General features: G+C 49.2%; 3 protein-coding genes across 5 annotated transcripts; 2 read left to right on the top strand and 1 right to left on the bottom strand.

Annotated features, from left to right (window-relative positions):
- Window positions 1-438: 438 nt before the first annotated feature.
- Window positions 439-8,878, top strand: LOC131208526 (protein diaphanous). The gene is made up of 2 exons (XM_058201307.1): window positions 439-808; window positions 5,098-8,878. Exons 1-2 carry the CDS (start codon window positions 439-441, stop codon window positions 8,082-8,084), a joined length of 3,357 nt encoding a protein of 1,118 aa, XP_058057290.1. The 3' UTR covers window positions 8,085-8,878.
- A 2,659-nt stretch (window positions 8,879-11,537) lies between these two features.
- On the top strand, window positions 11,538-12,143 carry LOC131210546 (probable DNA-directed RNA polymerases I and III subunit RPAC2). The gene is made up of 3 exons (XM_058203807.1): window positions 11,538-11,640; window positions 11,701-11,798; window positions 11,872-12,143. Exons 1-3 carry the CDS (start codon window positions 11,623-11,625, stop codon window positions 12,065-12,067), a joined length of 312 nt encoding a protein of 103 aa, XP_058059790.1. The 5' UTR covers window positions 11,538-11,622; the 3' UTR covers window positions 12,068-12,143.
- A 119-nt stretch (window positions 12,144-12,262) lies between these two features.
- On the bottom strand, window positions 12,263-16,171 carry LOC131208862 (apoptosis inhibitor 5 homolog). 3 transcript variants are annotated; one of them, XM_058201776.1, is made up of 9 exons: window positions 16,025-16,171; window positions 15,801-15,962; window positions 15,577-15,729; window positions 15,340-15,513; window positions 15,062-15,265; window positions 14,788-14,988; window positions 14,519-14,715; window positions 14,261-14,453; window positions 12,263-14,158 (listed from the first exon to the last, which is right to left on the bottom strand). In XM_058201776.1, the coding sequence occupies exons 1-9, from the start codon at window positions 16,097-16,099 to the stop codon at window positions 13,883-13,885; spliced, it is 1,635 nt and encodes a 544-aa protein (XP_058057759.1). In that variant the 5' UTR covers window positions 16,100-16,171; the 3' UTR covers window positions 12,263-13,882. The 3 variants fall into 3 exon arrangements, with proteins under 3 accessions (XP_058057759.1, XP_058057758.1, XP_058057757.1); XM_058201775.1 differs by having other exon boundaries at window positions 12,263-14,176; window positions 14,258-14,453; XM_058201774.1 differs by having other exon boundaries at window positions 12,263-14,453.
- Between the last annotated feature and the right edge of the window lie 8,171 nt (window positions 16,172-24,342).

Raw genomic sequence — 24,342 nt, forward strand, 5'->3', positions numbered from 1 at the left:
AAAATGTTCGACTCGCGCGTCTATAATTATAATTTTTTTGATTCCACGAGGTATCAATGATTGGGATGGTTTCAATTATTGCCAATGTTCATTAATGTAGTCTGCACATGCTTTGTTACTGGGGCATATTTACCAACGTTAGCATTCAAAATGTTCCAGTGACTGTTCATCGATTTTGCGCTCTCTCTTGCGCCATCGATTCGTTGACGTAATCGATCAGAAATGTTTTGTGTCCAGATCCAGAGCACGAGAATGTCAAAAGAGTTTTAACTGAAATGATGTCAGACGCAAGTCGCGTCGTGCGAAAACTATTTTTGATTTTCCCTCTGGTTAACGAACGTTGTTTGTGTTTAGTTTAGGCAAGTGCGTGACCTAAAGTGGGCTTGCGACGGTTGGCAGTGAATTCCGGTCGCGGTGCGCGCCCCAAGTGCATGGAAAATGTCGAAACACGATCGAGCGAAATCGGGTGGCTTTCTGGATACGTTGCTTGGCCGACCACACAAGAAGGGAGGGCGGCACGGTAGCAGCGGGAGCGCCACTGGCTACGGCAATGGCCCCAACGGCACGGGCCACGGTGGTGGCTTCGGTAGTTACGGTAGCCTCAACGGCGGCCGTCCACTGTCCGGGCCCCCCGGAGACCTGTCGCTTCTGATCGAACCGAATGAGTCGCGCAAAATGAGCGAGGCCGAAGTAGATCAACTGTTCCTCGAAATACTCGAGGACATGAACATTCCGAAGGACAAGCGAGATCCGCTGCTGGACAAACCGCTGGAGGAGAAGCGCAAGATGATTATGATGCATGTGAAAGGTAAGCCAATTCGACGGTGTCACCGAAGAAAGCATCCGACGCAAAGAAGCCACCCCAGTCACAAAGACGCGGATCGAATCGGAGTCCCAAAACGAAACGAAACGAAAGGTGAAAGGGTGCGAGTTTTGGAGGAAGAATACCGTTTCGGTGGTGTGTTTTGTGATTGTTTATCTACCAATGCCTACTCTACCAACCGGAATCGGACGCAATGGAAGCGGCAGTGCGATGATTTCTTGTTCGCCCCTGGAGCATGTAGTGTCGCTCGTAAATGTGTATCTCTCTCCTTGAGATGGCTTCGGTGACGGTGTTTACTACGTCGGAATCACGGTTGACCCACAAATGCATCCTTCACGATCAGCGCAAAACGCGAAGAAAGAAACGCCGTGGCGCCGTGCAGAGTGACGGTGACCTTCCGTAGTGGCATCGAAACGGCCAAAAGGAAGGGCAAGTTGGACGGAGCGGTTTATCACCTCCTGTGGCGAATCGAGTGGAAAACAGCGAAGTTATATTTTTAGCAAACTGTCCTCAACCTGCATCGGATACGAAGCGGAAGGTTTCACACGTGACGGTGTGCTGTGCCAATGAATTCCAAAAATATTAATTCTGCACAGTCAATGCCCCTATGTTGGAGTGCAGATGTGTGATCGTGGCGCAAGCGATTCCGATTGTATTTGTCCTGGTTACTCGGAATCTTATCATTTGCGCCTGCCGTTGTTGTGGGCAAACAAAGTCCCACCCCACAGCACGATATGGTGAGCCTCGAATGAGATGACGGTGGATGAGTTGCTAGCGACCCGCTTGGAATTTTACTAGCAAATTCCTCGACAACATAGCCGCGGGTTTTGGTTTTATAAACGCACTTCTCAGGATACCTAAACGAGCGCTGGCGGTGGTGGCTAAATGGCGTGAAGTAGTGTGTACGTGATAAGCCGCCACCGGTCCCCGTTGGCCAGCATGGAACAGTCTCGACCTGGTGTTTTCGTACACGCCTTCAAATGCTTGTTTTTTCTTGTTTCTTTTTCGTTATCACGCGGCGGTTCGTTATCAATCGCGCCCCAAAAATGCTCCGAGCCATGACTTCCCCGTTGATGCTTCTATTTTTTCAATCCCTTTTCGGTACCAGCTTAAAAGCCCGAAAATTGACACATAGAAGGCAGGGCAGTGCGTGCTGCAATGGGGTGGAACGCTGCGCAATGCTCGAGCGGTTGCCGTGGAAACGCCGGCGAAATGTGCCGCCTGGGAACGGGGCGCGCAACAGGTGCCCCACGCACGGATTCCCTCTGTGGGGCGAAGTTCTTTGCGTCTGTTTACATTCTAAATTCCGTATCCGAGCGGCAAGCGAGTGGCCAGTGAAACAGTCCTTTCCCCCTTTTTTATTTTAATAACACATAAACGCCCGAAGCGTTTGAGAGGGCTCATGAATTGCATCTTCTTCCAACCGCATCGGTCGGACGGCGGCGTGGTAGGCGATGCGCTTGAACGATGTTCAACTGCGAGGGGCTCTCGTTGCCCGACTTTTGGGCATTTTTAAACCTTAATAAAGTGTTCATTTTGCAATGTTTAAGATTCAGCGTTAATTTAGTCATGGTTGCATTAAACTTCTCTTAACGTTTCTCATTTCATATTGTCGACATTCAATTGCCAAAAGAAGCTGATTATTATAATCCAAAATAACGCAGCGAAGAAACTAATACTATTTAAATTAAATAATTTAGTAAATTCATGTATTTTGTGCTGCTTCGGGATAATACACACCTGAACACATCGCAAGCTTCGTGGACAGCCCATCACCGGCACATCAATCGCCAAGACACACTAAATTTACTATCTTTACGAACGAAAAGAGATCGAACGATTGACAGAAATCAATGGAAAAGTCCCTTCGGGACGGGTAGCGGAACCACGAAATTGCCCTAATCCAACGTACCGATGGCGTGCGCGGTTCCTGTGTCCAAACGGAGGAAAGGTTATTCCGATAACACAACGCTTCGGAATGTGCCGGCCTTGCCGCCGCCGTTGGTGGTGATATCACCTTTTGGGAGAGAATTCTCTCTCATGCTACCCAGCCACTTCAAATCGAAAGGTGGAGCCGTGACGCTGATGGCGCTGACTCACGGCCATAACCTTCCTTATGAACCACCCATGGCTGGGAGTTTCGGCCATCATCATCATTTCGTCTTCTGGACGGCTTCGGCCAAGAGGTGCCCAACGACTTTTACGGGTCGCCGGGTGACGATGGCCAAGAAGGTGGTGTCCTCAAACTCTGACACATTGTCTCCTGTGCGACGGAGGTTAAAAAGATAATTCATCGGTCGTTTACGACGACAAATCCAGACGCCGCCAAGTAACAAAGAGAGAGAGAGAGAGAGAGCACACGTAACGAGTTGATTGGTTCAAGAGACGACGCAATCCTCGTAGAATTTCAAGTACTTATCGCGATGACGATTCTTGACACATGGGGCTCGGAATGTCGGCTCTTAAACCTGTACTCAGCGGGGCTTTGCGTTGATTTGTGAAAGCTTGATTCATAGTTACAACTTGTAGTAAATATACTTCAACGGGACAGGATTCATTTGATGTGCTTACGTTTTATCGACGTCCTTTTATTTTGTTAGCTTAACCTATTATGTGGGTTGAATCGGTTCATCCATTGTTCGCGCTATGTTCCCTATCTACTCTTCGTTGTGGAAACAACGGTTAAATGCTTGGCAAGCAGGCACGTATCAATTCAAGAAAGGTATTCAATGACGAGCTTCCAGCGTTCGAGACGTGTCGTCCCGTTTGCAACAAGATCCGCCCTAGTAGAACACCTTGCCACGCTATCATAAAGCGTGTGAAGTAGTAAACGATGGTTCTCTCGAGCGCCGCACGATCACCACCGCCCGCCCGCCGTTCGTTAGTGTGGTTGCGTCTTGTGGTCGGCCAGACGTGCCACGTGCTCTCATTAGCATCCATCGGGCCCGTTGCCTCACGTTCCAGTCACTGTAAACACGCACCACCGCTCCATTCTCGCTCGATCGCGTAGGAAACGCCCGACGGAAGGAAGCGTGGCGTTCTCGGTGCCACCCGGTTCTCTTCTCCCATCGGTGCATCCGTTTATTTGCTTTCTTTCTGCTCCATTTTCTTGGCCCGCTTCTGCTTTCTTGGTACGCAAGCAGCAGCACCGCCAATCAGCTGTTCAATGTTGCGAAAAATGTGCAGATCAAGCCCAACCCCGTCAGTGGGCACGGGCTCATGCTCACGTTCCGCGTGCCTCCCTGGAATGCCTAGCGATGGTCGAGAAGCTTCTGCTTCTCTATTTTACGTTCGTTCCGCTCTAAGCACGCTTCCACTTTCTCGCGCATCTTCTTCAAGGTCAGAGCCGGTTCTCTGGAACGTCCGAACGCCACGTTTCACATTACATCATCTTCTTGGCCGCCCGCCATCAACGATCTTTCCGCTCTCCGACGCTCACAATCTCTAGAGCATTGTACCATCTACGGTCGAAAGATGCAAAACAGCCATCTTGGCAGCATCTTGGTCAGTGTTGGATGCAAATGTTTTCGCCGATCTTTCAAATGCAAGTTCTCGAGGGAGATGTCCCGCGGGTTCAGTCAGGCATCGCGACTTGCGCTCTTCGATGACACCATCGTGCTATAATTAACGCTACATTAATAATGTGTTCTCGAAATATCGTCTGTTTAAACAATCTCGCTACGCAGAAGATCGTCGTCGTCAGGAAGTGGCTATCTGGTGGTCTCGTTCCACACCCCAGCCGAAATTGGCCTCCCTCGGTTTCTGATGGTGGTCAAATGATTAATTACGCATCCTCGCAAGAAAGTGCGGATGGAAAACGTGTGCGCGTCGTTACGAGCGATCTTCCAATAACGATGCTCCCATTGCGATCAGTTACTGCCGACGATCGCCCGAGGCGTGCGAAGCGTATCGCAATGCACAAATTAATGAAGTGGCGGCTGTCGACGCCCCGTCTATTGGTTTTTTTTCCCCTTTTTTGGGTTTGGCCAACAGATGTGCCTGCCCTTTCGCACAACTGTTCGGTCCGTTGGTTTCAGTTCTTTGTAAATAAAAAAATAAGAATTACCCATTCAATTGTTTATAACATGGAAAATAATTGGTTTGCAATCTCGTGGAACATTTCAGGCGATTTTAATTTGAATGAGTGAAATCCTTTATTTTCGAAATGTTGTTCTTACTAATAAAGTTGATAAAGTCAGTCGTTTAAGTTTCCCAAACGCTTATGCGAATCCCTCCACCAGTGAATGACCTCTCGTTTTTTTCCGTTTCCGCAGGCAAAACATCGAACGAGCATCGGGCCAACTCTCGCTTTGAAAAACCTTCCGACTATGTGCACTACCTCCGCGAAGGTGATTACGCGAGCCGCAGCGCCAAGGTGTTGGCGTGCGTGGAAAGCTTGCGAGTCGCGCTGACCAGCAATCCGATCAGCTGGATCAAGGACTTTGGCGAAGATGGTATCGACGAAATCGTAACGCTGTTGCGCTTCTGCAAGTCCAGCCCGCGGCGCTTTCAGAAAATCGAGTACGAGTGTCTCCGGTGTCTGAAGGCGATCATGAACAACTCGTGGGGCCTGAACGTGATACTGACGCCGGACCAGCACGCCGCCATCCTGCTGGTGGCGCAGTGTATTGACGCGAGCAACCCGCAGACGATGTGCGAAGCGGTGAAGCTCCTATCGGCCGTTTCCTTCATCAAGGAACGGAACGGCTACGAGAAGGTGCTGCGCGCGATCACGAACGCCACGTCGATGCGGAAACCGGGTTCGGAACGCTTTCGACCGATCGTGGACGGACTGTTCGTGGAGAAGGACCGCAACTTTGAGCTAACGAGCAACACGATGATCTTCATCAACTGTATCATCAACACGCCGGTGGAGATCAACTTCCGGCTGCACCTGCGGTGCGAGATGATGCGTGCCGGCCTGCACGATCGGCTCGAGCAGCTGTCGGACCTGGTGGAGAAGAGTGGCCACGAGAATCTGATAAACCACTTCAAAATCTTCAACGGCTACCGGGAGGACGACTTCGAGGAGTTTAGCAACCGCTTCGACAATGTGAGGCTCGAGCTGGACGATATGAACGATTGTTTCGAGCTGCTGCGGAACCTCACCTCCGATTCGAGCTGCGAGCCGTACTTTCTCTCGATCCTGCAGCACCTGCTGTTCATCCGCGACGATCACCAGTACCGATCGGCGTACTTTAAGCTGATCGAAGAGTGCGTGTCGCAGATCGTGCTGCACAAGAGCGGGTGCGATCCGAACTTTGAGAGTCGCGATTTTCACATCGACACCAGCACACTGCTGGACGATATGGCGGAGAAAACGAAGCAAATGGAAAGCAAAAAGTCGGAAGACTTCGAGAAGCGGTTGACAGAGCTGCAGACGGCCCGACAAGAGGCGGAGGCTCGGGCAGCTGCCCTCGAGGATCGACTAAAGGAGATCGAAGCATCGGGAGGCCTGATCGTGTCGCCGAAGGGCAAAAGTAAACTACCTCAGATTAACATTCCACCGCCACCGATGATGCCGGGTATGACGATGCCTCCTCCGCCGCCTCCGATGGGTGGCGCGCCCCCGCCTCCACCACCACCACCGTTCCCCGGTATGGTAGTGGCGATCGGCGGTGGAGGCGCACCGCCTCCGCCGCCACCGCCAATGCCGGGTGCGGGCGGAGTTCGAATGCCGCCTCCACCACCGATGCCCGGTATGGGTGGCCCACCGCCACCGCCGATGATGGGCGGTGGGTTCATTATGGCCGCTGTCCCGAAACCGCTGCCCCACGGGCTGAAACCGAAAAAGAAGTGGGACACCGATGGGCCGATGAAGCGAGCCAACTGGAAGGCGATCGAACCAGACAAGCTGGCCCAAGGCTCGTTCTGGGTGCAGGTGCAAGAGGAGAAGCTGGCCGACAACGATATGCTCGCGACACTCGCCCTCAAATTCTCCTCGAAACCGGTCAAACCGATCGACAAGGACAGCCACGAGCGGGGCACCACGTCGTCGAAGAAGAACATCGATCTGCGCGTGCTGGACGTCAAGTCGGCGCAGAACCTGTCGATCCTGCTGGGTGGCTCGCTGAAGCACCTTTCGCACGAGCAGATTCGCACCTGCCTGCTGCGCTGCGACATGACCGTGTTCAGCTCGAACGTGCTGCAGCAGCTGATCCAGTACCTGCCGACACCGGACCAGCTGAAGCGCCTGCAAGAGATGCGGGCGCGAGGCGAAGAACTGGCGGGCGCCGAAGCGTTTGCAGCAACCGTCGGCAACATCAAGCGACTCGGGGCACGCCTCCAAAGCCTACACTTTCGCATCACACTGCCGGACATGGTACAGGACTGCAAACCGGACATCGTGGCCGGCACGGCCGCCTGCGAGGAGGTTAAGTCAAGCAAAAAGTTTGCCAAAGTGCTCGAACTAATACTGCTGCTCGGCAACTACCTCAACTCGGGGTCCAAAAAGGAGGCCGCGTTCGGATTCGAGATCAGCTTCCTGCCAAAGCTGTCGAGCACGAAGGACTACGAGAACAAGCAGACGTTGCTGCACTACCTGGCCGAGGTGGTCGAGAGCAAGTTTCCGGACGCACTCAGCTTCGACGAGGACTTGCCGCACGTGGCCAAAGCGTCGCGCGTGAGCCTCGAAAACGTGCAAAAGACGATGCGCCAGATGAACAACTCGCTCAAGAACCTCGAATCGGATCTGATCCTCAACAAGGTGCCGCAGGGCGAGGATGATCAGTACGTGGAGGTGATGGGCAAGTTTGCCGGCGAGTGCCGGAAACAGGTGGAGGTGCTGGGCCGAATGCTGTCCCAAATGGAGTCCCTGTTCTCGAGCCTGTCCGAGTTCTACTGTTTCGATCCGGCCAAGTACACGATGGAGGAGTTCTTCACCGACATCAAAACGTTCAAGGATGCGTTCGTGCAGGCGCACGCCGACAATTTGCGGTTGCGGGAGGAGGAAGAGAAGAAACGGCGCGCCCAGGAAGCGAAGGAACGGGCACAGCGGGAGCAGCAAGAGCGCCAGCAGCGCAAGGTGGAACTGGTTAACATTGATGCCGGCCAAACGCAGGAGGGTGTAATGGACAGTTTGCTGGAAGCGCTGCAAACCGGCTCGGCGTTCGGCAATCGGGACCAGCGACGACGGCGCGGCCCCCGACCAGCGGGAGCAGAGCGTAGGGCACAGCTCAACCGAAGCCGCTCACGCACCGGCATCACGGCGAACGCGTTCGCCAGCCGCGAGATGCTTTCGGAGTTGCTCGGTCCGGCGTAGGACCGTAAGTGCGCGGGTTCATCAAGCAACAGTATTGAAAATAAATCCCAGTGGCATCCGCACTACCCAACCGGATCGCCAAACGGATTTTCTTACACAACTTCTGGCCATTAGACCCCGCCGTTGATAGCACGACCGTACGTCGAAGAGGAACACCCGGAAACAGAAGCGCCTTAATTTTGCTATGAAAATGGTAAAATAAAAAAACTTAAAACAAGCATACGAAAACCAATACAAACGTGATAAAAACCACTATTTGCACACCAACACGCCAGCGCACAACAACGATCGTTACTCAGCACAACCGGCCACCAGCGCCTAGTTAATCCGTTGCAGTATGAGCGAGCGAGATGATGGTATCATCTCGGATCGGAGACGGAACCTAGCTTTTAGACGACAGTGCAGTAGGAACGAGTCCATCAACTACTTTTGTACCATATACGAAGTGTGGCCATCGTCCCGGTGAGATTAATCTTTTTATCAGTGCCCCAATCTGAAATTATTTCGTATTGTTACGCAATCGCCAAACGGGTAAAAGGTGGACGAGTTTTCGGAACCAGCAACCAGGAAATTGTTTAGTTTTTTAAACTGTACATCATTAGCAATGCACAACGTGTAAAAGGACGAAAAGCGGTGAATGGGCTGCGTTTCTTTCTTGTTTTAATGTGTAAATTCTTTTTGTTTGTATCGATCGTATATTGTACAGTTGTGTTCTTGTTAAGAAAATAAAAACAATCAAGGGCCAGGCCAAGTGTTTCAATCGGACAACGGTTTCAAACTGGTGGCGACATTCATTCGGGTTAAATGTTTTACATCGGCGCCACAGATGGTGGACGCAATATGGAAGAATTTATATCCTATATTTTATATAAGACAAAATTCTCGGCAGTTCTCTTATCTGTTCCGTTCGTTTGGAACGAAATAAATTGAATAAATAAATTCGAACGAATTAAAATATACAGTAATCGGAAAAGATATTAAGATAGATATTAAAGATATATAGATATGCAAAAGATATAGTTCGGTGCGAACTAAATGGCGTCGTGCGGAAAGCGAATGACGACGCCTTGAAGCTGTAAATTCGCGTCACAGTGTGTTTCCAGGAGCCCCGCCTGCTTGAGTAGTAGAATGTTCTTGAACATATTTACAAGTGCGGCGCGCGAGGTAAGATTTAACAATCGCTTTATCTGGCCAACAGTAACGAAACCTTCGTCGGAAATAAAACTTTGACTACACATTTCCCCCTGCACGACGATAAATATATCAAACAACTGCAAGAACGGAATTAATTATTTAAAAAGGACCAAATTTGCATTCGATATTTGCTTTGAAAACTCACCATTGGATCCATAGAAGGTGATGTTGCTTCCACCAAACCGGTGACGTTCTGTGAAAATAGACAGATATCATGAGCCTACTTCGGTGGAAAGTGAAAATGGAAATTTTCGAAGCTCACCTCGGCAGGCAACGGAATACCTCCATCATCGACAATTTTTGCTGGGGTTTCCTACGGGATTTTGAGAAAAAAAGCAGCATAAAACGAAAATTAGCTGTAAACGACCACTTACCAAGCTAGGAAGTGTTGGTATCGGGACTTGGGGCAAGTCTACCAAGCGAGGCACTTCGGCACATACTTCCAGCGAAGAAATCGGTACCATCGGCTCTGGGTTATCGGCTATCAGCTGCGGAATCAATTCGCTAGGTGCCGTATGCGTTTCTTCGTTCCGCTCGACATTCGGCATTAGAGGATTCTGTGACCCTTCGAGAAGCTCCACCACCGCATTTTGCGTTTCCAGCTGTCCCCGAACGTTTGAATTGTTAGACTGTTGAATGGCAGACAGGTCGATCGCGGGCAATGGTGCCCGTGGGATTTCGTGAACACTTTCGACCGCTACATTTACGTTCGGAGTGCGATTCAATAAATTACCGGTATCGATTCCAGGGTGGATGATAATGTCGAAAATATCGAACGTTCTACGCGGTGGCGGAATGAATGCCCTGTTGCCCACCAATGGCAAACGAACGCGTTTCACACGGCGAGCTCTACGCCTAGTTGGTGCCGTCGGACGTCCGGTAGCAGAACCCCCGCCGGTCGAGGTAGAAGGCGATAAACTAATGGCCGGTAGCTGCACCGCTGAAGGGTCGACGAGAGCGGCCGCAGGAACGGTTTCGTTCTCAGCAATTGGCCCGATTTCGACTGGGCTCATCCATTCTTCCGGATTTATGTCCTGAAAGTTATCCGTCGGTTGCGATACACTGCGGAAGGATGAAAACTGTGCCAATATTAGTTGCACGGTTTGCGGGTCCGACAGTGACATCGGTGGCTGCTCGATTCCGGTGGCCATTTCCAGAAACTCCCGCGCACCATCCTCCTCCAGGCTTCCAAAATTCTCATCGTAAATTCCCTCTAGGAGCAGCGAGGAAACGGATGGCACGGGCGGAGGGAATGGTTTCTCCACCAACTGGAATGGATCCAACGGTGGCAATGGTGGTGGCGGTGATGGTGAAAGATTACTTGAGGAAGAGTTAAGATCTCGGTCTGGAAGGGTTATAACTTGCTCCGGTATCGCCTCCTCCTCGGGAATGCTTTCCAGGATAGACGCACGCTGGGGTGCCGTTTCCCTGGTTGCTACGTAAACACTTTCCACTGAAGGTGGTCTAGCCGGCGTCGGAACTCTCGGTGCCGGTACCCGGGGAGTTACGCGGGGCTTTCGTTTTATTTTGGCTAGTATACGCCTGCACTTGGCTGAGGAATAGATACAGAGGGCACATCAATACGACAAAATATGGCAACGGTTCGAGACTTACCATCCAGCCGGTCGTAGTATGCTTCTAGTTGCGCTTTTTCGCCGTGGCAGATTAGCTGCAAGCGGTACGGGTTGGACTCCGCTTCGTGTAAATCGTTCAGACTGCTAGACCTGGAGTGAAAAACATAAAACGCCTTTTAGTAATGCGGCACATCCCTCTATAAAAACCCGAAAACCTGAAAAACGAAACACCAAACGATTTTACTTCACGATTTGGTACTCCTGCTCCGTCACTAGGTGCTTTTGTTTCAAGACTGTGCCATATTTGATCAGATACTTCTTCGCAATGATTTCCTTTAGCTCCGCCATGTTTACGCCAAAACGGTATCTGAGTAACGGAAAATCTTGACTAGCACGAACCGTGCAGCCAGAGTCACGGTGTGTGGGTGGGAGTTTAGTACAGCAGCTCTCAAAACTCCACTCCAAGTAGAAGAATTTCGTGGCAATCGGAATCGCGAGGAGCATAATCCGCTGCTTGATGAACCAGAAGATGGTTAAATCGTTACATGTCATTATGATAAATCCGCACCAATGTAGATGATTTTTGTGTTCCTCGAATAAATGTTTAAAATAAATTTAAATCACTTGCATCATCCCAAAGGTTTGCCTGGCAACACTGCTCAGCCGATGTGGGAAGAAATGTCAAAAAAAAGTCGTCAATGCAAAGAAACAACAAACCCGCGTTGCCGCTGATTTCAAATCTCGTTTAGCCTCGCAAACAATCTTTAAAGATGCCGAAATTGGCAGAGGTATGTTCAATCGTCATGTTTGATGCTCTTGTTACGAACAATTCTTATCTCCACAATCAGCTGGCCGGGGATGAGCATTCCGAAAGTTCGCGCACATTTGTCTTCGAAGATGAGGGCCACACGCTGGGAAACGTACTGAAAAGCATCATCTGCAAATAGTGAGTTTACGGCGGTTTCATTGAAAACCTTAATCGACAAAAACGCTCGGTCCAATCACTTGCCATTCCACAGCCCGGATGTAAACTTTTGCGGCTACACGGTCCCCCATCCGGCAGAAAATAAGATGCACTTTCGGATACAGGCGGCAAAATCGGTTCGAGCCATCGACATCCTACTCCGTGGGTTGCAGGATTTGGAGCGCGTTTGTGACCACACGATCGAAACGTTCGAGGCAGCAGTGGCACTACACCGACCGGGGGCGGATTGAGACCGGGTGCTTCGGATTGTTGGCGCTGGTCGGCAGTTTTGTATATAAAGTGGAACAATAAAGTGGCCCAATGAGGGTTGTGTCACGGAAGACAAGAGCTGAAAATGATTTCGGATAAAACGGAAAGAAAAGCCAGCCAACCGGGTACTTTGATCGTTTTAGGAAAAATGTTTATTAATGAATGTATTTGCGATTAGTTGTTGTCCAGTGTTATAAGGTTGAAAATCTGTAGAAAGAACAGCAAATTTACTTTGCAGTTACGGGTGGTTCCATTTGCAAATCAGATTGTGAGCAAGGGAACACGTTTGTTTTGCGATTTGTACTTGCAAAGAAGCAAATCTACATTCTCGCTGGTCGAAGCAACCCGACAAGCTAAAAATTCATCTTGAATGTCACCTTTAGGTTGTGGTGCCTTCTCGAGGACATTGGAGTTTACAGAGGGAATAGAGTTCCACAAGGTGCTTGCAGAAACAGGAGAAATAATTTATAAGTCACACCGTTCGAAAACGATTTGACAACTAGATTAGGGTACGAAGACCTTTAAAAATAGAGAGTAAAGGAACCAAGCAAAAACATTGAAAAGTCTAAAATGTTGTGCATGTTACATAGCTCCTAGATTGCCAAGTAATGTTCACAACGCTTGTTTAGATTACAATTCCGAATTGCTAAGAAAAATAAACGAACCACTGAGAAGTATTCAATACGCAACAATCATCGAAGTAAGCTCGACTCTTGGCAATCGAATCAACTGGCGAACGTTCCTGACAGAAACGCGCAAAGAGAAAAGAGACACTTCCGGTCCTGTTTGCATCAGAAAATCTTCGGTCGATCGGCACTACACACTTACACAGAGAAACGGAACATGGTTGGCTCACTTTTTGCAAGGTTCTGCAAACGGGCATCATCAATCAGCATTCGAATGCGGAATACGGTGGTGGGGTGTTGCAGGTGCAGCGAGCTTCGCAGATTTCAGCCATCGATCATCGTCTAACGGAACAGCCGGATTCGAGAAGTACGAACAGCGATGATTATGTTTTGAGGTATGTTGTGATAATAATTTACAAATCGAAAATCATAGTAAGTTTGCGTGACAATTGACGCGCGCATATCAAAATGGTTCACGAAATACTTGGGAACAGGGCACGAGGTAAGACATTGAAAGATTTTTTTTTTTTTTTTTTTAATCTTAGAGGAACGGACCGGGCCGTATTTATACATTGAAAGATCTTTTGTAAAATTAACGAAAAAAGAAAAACCTTTTGAACATGGATGAAGATAATTCATTACTCGTCATGTTTCAAGCGTTAAGATGGTTGTTCCAGCTATGCAGGAAATGTGACCAAAATTCACAGTTCCTCTTCCACACTGTTAAAAGTGTGATAAAATGGTCCATGTGCACATTTATCTATTTTATTGATAAATGAAAAGAAACAACTGTATAAGCTACGGAACCAGGAGCGTAGCGTCGCGTTGTTTCAAAATATGAAGGAGCTTTTACTATCAGCTAGAGAAATTGGAACTTGAATGTAACATTGGAACATAAACAGTCTCTTTGCTGCAAGTTAATACAAAACTTCCAAGAGAGTCCAAACAAAAACGGATAAAGTTACCCGTCATCCTTATTAAAATCCGTAGGCTTCATTACGTGGGTCAGTATGCTGACCAAGTGAAGAGAAACGATAAAAGTAGGGATGAAAGAGAACTCGAAAATGTGTATGAAAGATGCAAGGACGGGTGGTGAATCAGCTGTTCGTACTCTCAATCCGACTCCGTGACCTCGGTGTAGGATGCTCATTGTCCACCACTAATACTCCACTAATACTTCCTTTTTCCCACGTTGTAACGGCTGCCACCGCCACCACCACCTCGACCACCGCCCCCGCCAGATGAACGGCGGCCACTACCATTCTTTGACTGATAGTTGCTCTGAATCTTGGCAGAGTACTTGCCCGACGGCGGGGTGTACATTTTCTGCAATCCCGAGCTCTGCTTTGATTGCTTAGCGCCTTTCGAGTCACCACCCGCCGTCGACCCTCCCGAGGCCTTACCATTACTGTCGAAGGTAATGGGCGCATGCCGCTTGGTGCCTGCCTTCGTGTTTTCCTGTTGCTGCAAGACGAAAGAAGCATATGAGTCGTTGAAACCGCATGACCGATGAGTCAATTGCAACCCAGCGTTTGCTTGGCTTACCACTTTCTTTCCCTTCGGCACAACCCAGGACAGTTGTATGTTCGATTTGAAACTGGGCGGCGAGTGGAACAGGTCACGGATCAGTGTGCTAATGTTGGAAGTGGTCTTGAGGGCCGTAACTTTGATTTGATTCTCGTCCGACTTCATTTCTTCGGCCGTCTTCCCCTTGACCGCTTCCTGCAGCTTTTTAATGTATCTGCAACATCACAAAGGTACAATCAAACAACGTTTCACGACACTAGACCTGTTCGCAATACTTACCCTTGAGTACCGCGGGCCAGATATTGCAGCCGTGAGCGGAAATCCTTCAACTTTGCCTGATCTTCCGGGAAGGTAAGGAAGTCGATCGCTTGCTTACCGAGTGTGTGCAGGGCGTACAGTAGACACTCGGCATGCGAGAACTGGAACGATGGTGTGTCATTCAAATCGGCATCCTGTGGCGGTGTCGGCATGTACTCCTGTAAGGGCCAAAAAGGCAAAGGGTCAGACATAAGACATCCCAACCAGCGTGCAAACGGTGGACCACTCACCAGCAACACGTCGTAAATCGCTTGCACTTTTTCGGTGGCTTTCTCGAGCGTCCCGCAAAAACCGCACATCTCGGCAAACACCTTCAGCAACCGCAGTTGGGTTTGGTGATGCTCGTCGGTCGCCCCGATCAGACTCCACACGTTCGGTTGCAAGAACTTCTCGCACATAAATTTGACGAACGGCGTTGCTTCCACTTGTGACTGGCCAAAAACAAGAGAACGTAATTCGTGGATTGCACGGTGCACCAGGAAGTGTGGTTGGCCAACTACTTACCGAGAAATACGGCAGAGCTTCGGTCGCGCATTGAATAAATCGCTCGACAGTCTCATCGTCGGACGCAAGCACGCCGGGGTCACTTTTCAGGTCTGCCTGTTCGGCTGCAATATTGACGAGCTCCACATGCCCGGGCAGCGTTTTACTTAGCTTCGTTTGGCTGAGAATGACCATGCACAGGTGAAACTCTTCGGCGGTCACATCCTGCAAAGGGGCAACGCGAACGATCCAGTGTTGTAGAATGCAACGAGTGAATACGTGCGAAATAAGGAAATTACCTGTGATATCTTTTTGATTTCAGAAATGATAAAATCTTCGACCAATTTCGTGATGACTTCGGGGCCCAACTTCATGACCTTGTTGTTGACGAACTGAAAGTTACGGAACCGGGTTGTTTCATCACCGTCCACGATCTGGCTAAAGATGCCGGTAAGCATTCCCACGGCGTCGTACTGTGGCGGGAAAGAAGAGGTTACCGAACCGCTCCACCACGAGGCTTCCGGTGTCGTTCTTACCTTTGCCAGCGTTACGAGCGACTGGTGAGCCTGCTGTAGCTCGGCAGCGTCTTCGGTGACCAGCAGTTGAGCCAAAATGTCGGCAATTCTTGGCGTGTGATCGGTGTTTTCCCGGCACAACTGGGGCAAATCTTTGATGGCCTGGCGTCGGATCTGCACGGATCGGTACGGTCAGTTACATTCCTGGTGACAGCCATCTTTGGCTATGAAAACGATGGGCTTACCTGTGTGTCTTCATCTTCGCACAGGTCGAGTTGACTGTTGATGGCGAGCTCGGCCAGACTGGGGAAGTACTTGAAGAACTTGCCGATGAACTGCGATGCCAGACGTTTCTCCTTGGCGGAACCCTTCACCGCATCGAGAATCTCCCGGTACTCGGCTTCATGCTGCAAAGAAGCAATGTAAACGTCAACAACCACCGCTTCGGTAGGCCATCTTTTTCCTTTACCTCGGCGATTTTTTCCTTAGCGTCGCTCAGTATTTCGTAGTTTTTGTACAGCGTTTCTATCCGATCGCTGTCCATGTTTGTTCACGTTGCAAATTCCGTACAATTTCCTTCTGAATCTGATTGAACTGATTGATCACTAAAGATGCTCAAAATGCTGAAAACCTAAACTTTGTTCACCAATTCACCACTCTGGATGGAAATCGCCAGTGCTGCCGATTGTACCACGTTCGACGATGACGTTTCCCAAGGTGGCTACAGTCGAGCTTAGCTAGCTTCCAATGGCTGACGTATAGGTGGCGCTGTACTTTTCCGAGATTACAGGAAAAAACTATCCAAGATTTCAAATTTTCCAAGATTTTACGATTTTTCTTTGTACCTCGAATCATGTTTCTTCGGCCAGTCTACTTACAAAACTCTTGTTTTGATTGGTTATTAAAATGCAACCGGTTCCGTAAAATGCAAATTCCATGGCAATTTTCCGGCGAAAGTGCACCCCTCAACGCCGAACTTTTCCTTTTGCTCTCACTTTCCACCGCCATTTCCTCTATCGTTTCGTTTTTCATTCTGAGACACACGTAAATCGGCCGGCGGGTATGAAAAGCCCCAGTTCGGCACTTGATTTCACTGCCACACGGCTCGTAAAAAGTAGATGAAAATTTTATGCTTTTATTTTTATTCCTATATTAATTTACTGTCCAGCGCGGCGGCGGCCAGTTCACAGTGGTCACACGGTGCGGCGCAGGGAAGTGGTTTGAGTAGGCTCGCGCCGAGGAGCTACCAACCACCGTAACCACAGCCTGGCCCCAAGACTACCCGTCCTAAGACGGCGGGCGCGGTTCAATGGAAATAGATATTTCGCTATTATCGCCATTAGTACCGGTTTCGAGCGTTTGGCTCCACCACAAAGCAATAATCATTAGAATAATGTCGATGGTTATTGCGAGTATTTGTTGATTAATTTGATTTTTATACACCCGCGCGACCGATCGATCGTTTGTCACCATCAATCGGGCTTGTCCGGGGGGTGTGGATGGCGCTAGTAATTAATAAATCTCGTCCCGCGATAGCCGATCCGAATCATCGGGCTCGGGATTGTTCTCGACAGGGCCAGGAAGCAGGTCAATCGTAATCGACCACGACCCACAGGTGATGGGCGATTGTAAAACCATCAAAATCAAAACACCACTTCAATTGCGGAGTGCAAACTGTTGCTGAGCCCCCTTTCTTCGGAGCGGTCGGTTGGTCGGTGGGTCGGACTATAATAATTGTGCCCCGAGCTTAAGCCCTGGATTGTCAATTTAAGCCGGACCAGAAAATTTATGATCCTTTCTCGATTCCTGGACATTGGCCGTTTACATTACCGCACGGCGAACGACGAGCGATAGCAACCGCGGCCTGGGCACCGGGCCGCGAAGGCAGCCCTTTCGTTCCGCCGTTGTCCGCATGTGGTTCAACATTTTTCAGCAAACACAAATCAGCCCTTGGCACACACGCCAACCCAAACAGCAATCCAAACAGTAATGGCAAATGGAATGGTTTGCTTTCCACTCCGGCGTGATGATGCTCCATCAGCCCATTCTCTTCAGTGTGGCCCACAGAAAAGGGAAGAAGAAGTAGCGAGGTAGTACCACGAGGTGCACATGTGCACATCAAACGCGGCACATTTCAAAGCTGGCCTCGAAGACGACATCAGTCACCCGGAGAAAGATAAGCCTGAGCGATGAGTGCGATGGATACAGTTCGTTCGTTAGTTCGTCTTACTTTTATATTGCTCGCACGATGACCTAGGACTTTTCCGTATCAAATGCGGCCACATTCGCTTGCGAAAGGATGCAGAGTGAGAAAAAGGGATCTGTATCCGGTTTTGTGTGGGCCGAATGTGTGAAACAATCACAACCTAAAACAAATTAAATTTTAGCAACTCTAACGGCACCGTATCGCAATGCAGAGCGCAACAAATCTTCTGTTATCTACGTAACGTACGTGCGGTTCTGCGCACGATCGTGTGTACCGAGCTGATGTGCGCCATTTTGCCCCGCCGTTGGCGCGTTTCCACTGAAAATGGCTGACATCACCCCGAACAGGTTGGTACCAAGAGGTAGTGTGGCATCTTTTTTTTTTGTGGTGATCATTTTCGGATCGATCGAAGCCCCGGGTCTTTCTTTCGCTTTTTTGGGTCTGCCTTGTGTCGGATGGCGGCGTTGCGCGCGTTGTCATAAATTATTTAAAAAGGCAGAAGACGGCGGGGAACGAAACAAGGCAACAATTTCCACCCGATCCGGTCCGGTCGATCCGGTGAGCGAAGGAGGAAATTTCTCGTTAATTGGACCGATTGGGCCAATTGAGATGGAAAGCGGACCGACCGAAGGAACGAACGTGTCCGAAACGTCCGATCCATCCGATCGTATCGGGCCGGTTGAATTGGGCTCCGAGAGCCCCGGGAAGATCGCGCGCCGTGTTCTGGGAACGAACAACGTCTTTGGACCTTCGGGACGGACGGTCCGGGCTTCTGGCCGGCTCTGACAGCCGGCTCAATTATCAGGGCTTCACTTTTCTTCTGCGCCGTTTCACGTGTATCGACACGGAACGATCATAAATTCCTTTGATCGGTGTGGTAAGGCTTTATTTTTTCCACCGCTCGGTTCCTATCGCGCTAGTAAGTGATCCTCGGTTCCCGTTTGATGTTGGGCCCGTAAGCTGAATGCCACGTTTTGTCACCTGCATGCTTCGCCTGTATTCCATTTCTTCATAATGACCTGTGAAGTTAGTCTTAAATATCCTTTTTTAATAGTCTAGAGAGTGGTCATAGGGGAATCAGTTTTAAATTTTCAAACTTTAGCAAAGTCTCGATTTCATAAAGGCAATAGAAAAGGATGGCCATCAACACCACTCTACTGCAAACTCTATTTACGGTGTGGTGTTCTAAGAATCGTATCGAATTGAAAGATGTCGTAAATTACCGAACGTTTTTATGTATCTACCTCTACTCTTCCAGAGAGCCTTCTGCAGTCGCGGGACAGGTTTCTGCTTCTGTACCGATTGACTACGTTCGGGGCGGCCACTGGAACGCGGGAAAGCAGGGCGGATCGCGATCGAAACATTTATCTGCCATCAACTTTTAATGAAACGTCGACTGAGGCAAACACCCCGGGAACAGCTCTCGGAGGCAGCTGGGAAGTAGAAGCAGCAGAGAAAGAACTCTAAATGTGGGATCAAGCTAAAGGCCAGCAATCAGCCACACCAGCAGCCGCAGGAGAAGGATTGACAGTCGCGGTCGGTGTTCAGGTGTCCGGGGGCAGACACACGGCCGGAATGTAGGAGCGGGTGTATCATAAAATGGAAGCCTTCAAAAATAGCCCGGCCAGGGCACCAGGGTGGATGGGATGGACGGAGAAAACGCTAAAGCGGGACAAACGGGGGGAAAAAAAGCCGTCCACACGGGACAAGCAGACGAAAAACGATCAACCTCCATATTTCTTTTTCCCCTTTTATGTCTTCATTTGCTCGAGCCCGGCTGCGAAATGGACGGACGGTCCAATCGACGGCCCTATGTCCCTGTTAACATATTCAGCCCCGCCACGGTCTCCCTGCTTACTGCTCGTCCGCAGGCCGATCGTTGGATCGGCTAAGCGATTAAATCCTTACGGCTTTTGCCGCCAGTGGCATTGATCGCCGATCCGAGTGGTGCAGGTTGCCTTTGCCGTGAACCGTTGGCTTGGTGCGGATTTCCAAATACCATGGCCGGCTGCCGGCATAAGCCGTCCGATGGATGGTTGCTCGGTCCACCTCCTGGGTTGGGGCCTTAATTAACTGAATTCCCGTTTTCTTTTTCCATTCGTCTAAAGCCGCCGGAACGGAGGGGGGCCGGCGAGGAGTTAAGGGGCCGATTGGGAGCAAGGATTTGGGAACCACGGCCAGCACGGAAAACGTGTCTTCGAGGCAAGGGGAATGGGCATACGATGCACCATTTACGTTTACGATCGGTGCACAGTTTTCTCTGTCACGGGCTTCAATGTTTAATTTTCCAGCTTAATTCTACTAGCTACGGCGGTGAATTGGAGGTAACACTTTCCATAAATAAATGCCTCGGAAATCTTTGTGTAACGTAGATTAGGAATATGAGTAGATATTTCTGAGTGCAGCATTCAGGAACAACTAAAGTAAATACAATTTCTCTTCGAAACCATGTTAGGCTGGAAGTCTCGGACATCTGTCTTTGTTTATCGGTGTCGGTGTTAGATCGCGAGATATTGCTGAATCTTGATCAGAATATGCACCGCCTTCCAGATAGTCCAGAACTAGCACCAAAAGTTCAAAGTTTACAAGGGCTTGAATGTGAAAGGAGTAGTAAATTTAAATCTTCAAAGCTTATAATTTCTAGCAAAAATCATAGAATACTACACGTTCTGGAGGTTCACTGGAGTTAGTACGAATGGGAGTAAAAGTTGAACAAGGAAAGTGAAGTAAAAGTTGTAACTACTAATTCAAACGGAAACAGTTGACATAAACGGCGCTGTACGATTAGCGGCTGATAAATCAATCGTGTTCCGATGATCAAGCCCCGGGTATCCCCGTGATCGACCGTAGCACGATCGTGCACGCGTCCTCGCGTATCGATCGGACATGTTCTCACAAATGATTATATGGCCAACCATACTAATAAAGTAATCAATCACACCTGGCTATTGCCCAATTGAGCATATACCCAGTGATTAGCTTACTGTGGACGATGTGCAGTGCCTGCAGGCGCAACCCACCACCACCAGCGTCCGGGATTTAAGTGTGATTTTATGGCATTAACTCGCGTTTGTCAACCGCTCAAATCGGCTTCCGCAGTGTCCGCCGGGGGCCTGCGGGTCTGGGAATAGCGGCCGGGGAAAATCAAACACTAAACCACAGAAACGGTGCCAGAGTGTGAAAATGCACTATTCGGGTGCCACCGGTTGTCTAGTTCCAATAGAACCAGACGAAGCCACGGAAGCCACTTAAGTATAGTGCCAGCCGTTTTTATATCGACCGCCCGCCGGGGGTGTCGGAGCGTAGATATTGTAAAACAAAAAAACAACAACGAAGCAGATCCCACCGAACCAACAAGTGTTATGGTGGAGCAACAAAACTTTAATTTATAAACCACGCATAAACGCTGGCTCTCGGGCCGGGCCGGGTGTATTAAATCACAAACGGTCGCCGAGCGACACTCGGCGACCACGACGATCGGGGCGCTGCGGGTGGGGAAAATCTAGCGATCGGACTGTTTACAATATGCATGTTGGTATGGATGACTATTGGTGCCATTAGAGCACCCCCTCGGCCGTACCCCTTTTTCGGGCTGGTGCCGTGCCGTGGTCGAGAATCGTCAAACGCTGGAGGGCTCGAGGACGCGATCGAGCAGCAAAAAAACACCCGGCACAGAATAGAAGTGGCGTAAGCGGCGGAACTAATTGTTATATGATTATTTGTTTATAAAAGTGTATTGGCTTTCGCTTTCGATGCCGCGTCGTTCGGTGGACCTGACGCTCCCGGCAAACTAGGCAGGGCAGGAAGCGAAAACTCTGAATGATTATTTTGGTTTTTGAATGGACTAAACATAAGCTTCCGATGTTCCCGAGCTTGATGGGGGAAAATCCAGAGTGCATTCATATGGCAAGTCCATAACGCGGAGAGTTTATTAAAACCAGCGAAGCCGGGGAATGGTTGTTTAACTTTGCGAGATAATTGACATATGCCTCGGCCACATTGTGCACTGCTGCGGCCATGCTTGAATTCGAGCAGCTAGAGTTTGGGCCTCTCGGTACAAAAACTTTCCAAAAAATGTGCGAACCAACTGTGGAGGGCAAACGGGTGAGTCTGAAAGCTAGCCCCGTTCCTGAATTAATTCAGCTGCCAAAAACACATCCTTTTGAAGCCGAACGGAACGGTGGTCACGCCACGCACCGGTTCCCTGGCCGCTCGCTGGACGAACCAACACACGCGCAGAAACCAATTCCCTCGAATGGGAAAACAAATTTTTCGAAAACTGAAAAGCGATAGTAAACCTCCACTTTATGGCAGGGCAATTCCGGTCCGAGCGGTCACTACTTTGTGCGGCACGAACCGGACCCTGGGACCGACGACGATGGTCAGCCCAAATCGATCGCCGAGCCGCGCTTCGCCTCGGAAGGCTTCTTCGGCCGAGCGGAGTGGAGAAAACTGTTTGGAAAATTTATTCAACGGGTTCGGCCTTTTGCTTTCCCATTTCCGCTCCGCTACGGTCGCTAGCTGACCGTTTTTCCCCCCTTGGGTTGCGAAGGATGAGCGGCGGCTACCGTGCTGGCTGGACTTGAAAGAGTTCCGGCCGAATCCGGTCCAGGGTCCTCGGCATGTCGGCCCCGTAAGCACCGGAGGCGTTTCTATGAAAACGTTTGTTTGTTTTGTTGCCGACAAAATTCGGCGAATATTGTGTGCTACACAAATAAGATGTTTTCGGGAGACCAATAAAAAGGCAAATCTTTTAGCTCCAATAACGGAGCACGTAGTGATTGATTCGCTTGGCACTACGAGTTGGAAAGCTCTACGAGACTTGTTGCTTGAATTGCTCGCATTCCTCAAGTTCATTGGTTTGGCCACAGTAACAAGGCCATCGAGAGATCTAAGTAAGAAAGGAAGCGAAAAATAATGTAAGCTACATTAAACTTTGTTTTAAAAGAATGTATTTCAATTCGTTCGGGGTTCGTGTCAGAAGACTCAACCGATAACGTTTTTGATTCCAGAATAAGATTTATTCGTGCATATATTAGATTCCAAAATATGTTTCAATATTAATGGTCGCGTTACGAATATTTTACAGCTTTCCAAAACGATTAGATCGATTTTGATTTTCAGCAATACAAATCGTATTTTCGGGTCTATACCAAATGCTGAACTAACCTGTTCGTTGGTCCTTTATTGCAGAACAGAAGTACAGGTGGTGAGCAATTTGCGATAATTTTTTTCGATGATAATTTTTTTCATTTGATTCAAGCCACATTCAAGCCATTTGATTCAAGCCACAATCAAAATTTATGTTATGCGAAAATACCAGCAGCTATTGACCACCTCAAGACCCAAATTCAAGTTGCTATTGCCGAAATAGGACCAGATACAATTGAAAATGTGCTCATAAATAGGTCGACAAATGAGCTGCTGCCAAGCCAGCCATGGAGGACATTTGACCAACATTTTTATTCATAAAAAAAATTGAAGAATCAAGCTTTAAAAATAATTGTTCAAGCATCGAAAAATATTCAGTCGTTTTTTATTATATCCAAATGAAAAAAAACATATCGTAAATTGCTTACACTGCCTTCAAATAGATTCACCGTTAATTTACTATCAGGAATAATTCTTTGCCTATCAATGACGAAAAATGTGTTGTTCCGCTAGGACGGTGATTATTGTATCAGTATATTCAATATCTAGTATGTTTTGGGTGCTTCCAACTATAGTTGTATCAATTTTGTACATTTAATCACCTTCGGGGTTTCAAACCAGCATTCCGGTGAATGATGTCTATGTTCGTGAGGGCTTCACGACAGAAAGGAAGGTCGGCCCCGTGAACCGAGGAGCTATCGCAACCCCCTAGTTTGGCGGAAAACGAGTGCCAAACGCCGAGCCGCCGTGCTCCGCTGTGGGGACACACGCTGCAATCGTTTTTTTAACTTGTGCCGCCCCGGTACCGGTGCGCACATGTAATCAATTGCAGCACGGTGCCATAAAAGAGTTGAAGTCGGCCATTTTTATTTTCCATTCGCCCTCGACCCAGCGAGACCACCGCCCCGCGGGTGGGCCCCGTGGTCTCCAACCGTGATCGCGTTCAAGTTTGATTTCGTGCGGCTCGTGCAAGGAAGGCTGTCGAAGGCACTTCAGATTGGCGTCTAATTGACGGCCATGTGGGGCGCCTGCGGCGTGTTGTGAAACAATTACTTCGTCCCCAAGTGCCCAGTCCCCTTTCACTAGAGTGGCCCGCCGCCGCCCGCCCGCCCGCAGTTCGCTTTCTTTTCGGCAATCCGCGCTGTGAAGGTGTTCCTGCGTCATCGGGCGATGGTTTCGAAATGGCATCGAAATCGGTGCTCTTTGTCGTCATTAACTCAAAAGACTGCCCATTCATCAATCGGCCGCTTCATAAGTCATCGCTTCCCAGGGAGGGCATTTGTTCGAAATTGATTTACATGTTTTTGTGCCGGCTACAAAACAAATCAATAAAAACGCTGGAAGGAAGAAAAAAGTTTATTTTCCACTCCTTTTACCTAAACGTCCCTCTCAGTGATTGGGCACCACGGTGATTTATTTGTTTCTGACAA

The sequence above is a fragment of the Anopheles bellator genome, chromosome 2 (assembly GCF_943735745.2).
Source record: "Anopheles bellator chromosome 2, idAnoBellAS_SP24_06.2, whole genome shotgun sequence".
NCBI lineage: Eukaryota > Metazoa > Arthropoda > Insecta > Diptera > Culicidae > Anopheles > Anopheles bellator.

Coding starts and splice junctions, on each gene's coding strand:
- LOC131208526 (XM_058201307.1), top strand. CDS start 439: ATGTCGAAACACGATCGAGCGAAATCGGGTGGCTTTCTGGATACGTTG. Junction 809..5,097: donor GATTATGATGCATGTGAAAG/GTAAGCCAATTC, acceptor CCGTTTCCGCAG/GCAAAACATCGAACGAGCAT.
- LOC131208862 (XM_058201774.1), bottom strand. CDS start 16,099: ATGGACAGCGATCGGATAGAAACGCTGTACAAAAACTACGAAATACTG. Junction 15,266..15,339: donor AAATCAAAAAGATATCACAG/GTAATTTCCTTA, acceptor GCCCCTTTGCAG/GATGTGACCGCCGAAGAGTT. Junction 14,454..14,518: donor CTGGCCCGCGGTACTCAAGG/GTAAGTATTGCG, acceptor GTGATGTTGCAG/ATACATTAAAAAGCTGCAGG.
- LOC131210546 (XM_058203807.1), top strand. Junction 11,799..11,871: donor AAAAGCATCATCTGCAAATA/GTGAGTTTACGG, acceptor GCCATTCCACAG/CCCGGATGTAAACTTTTGCG.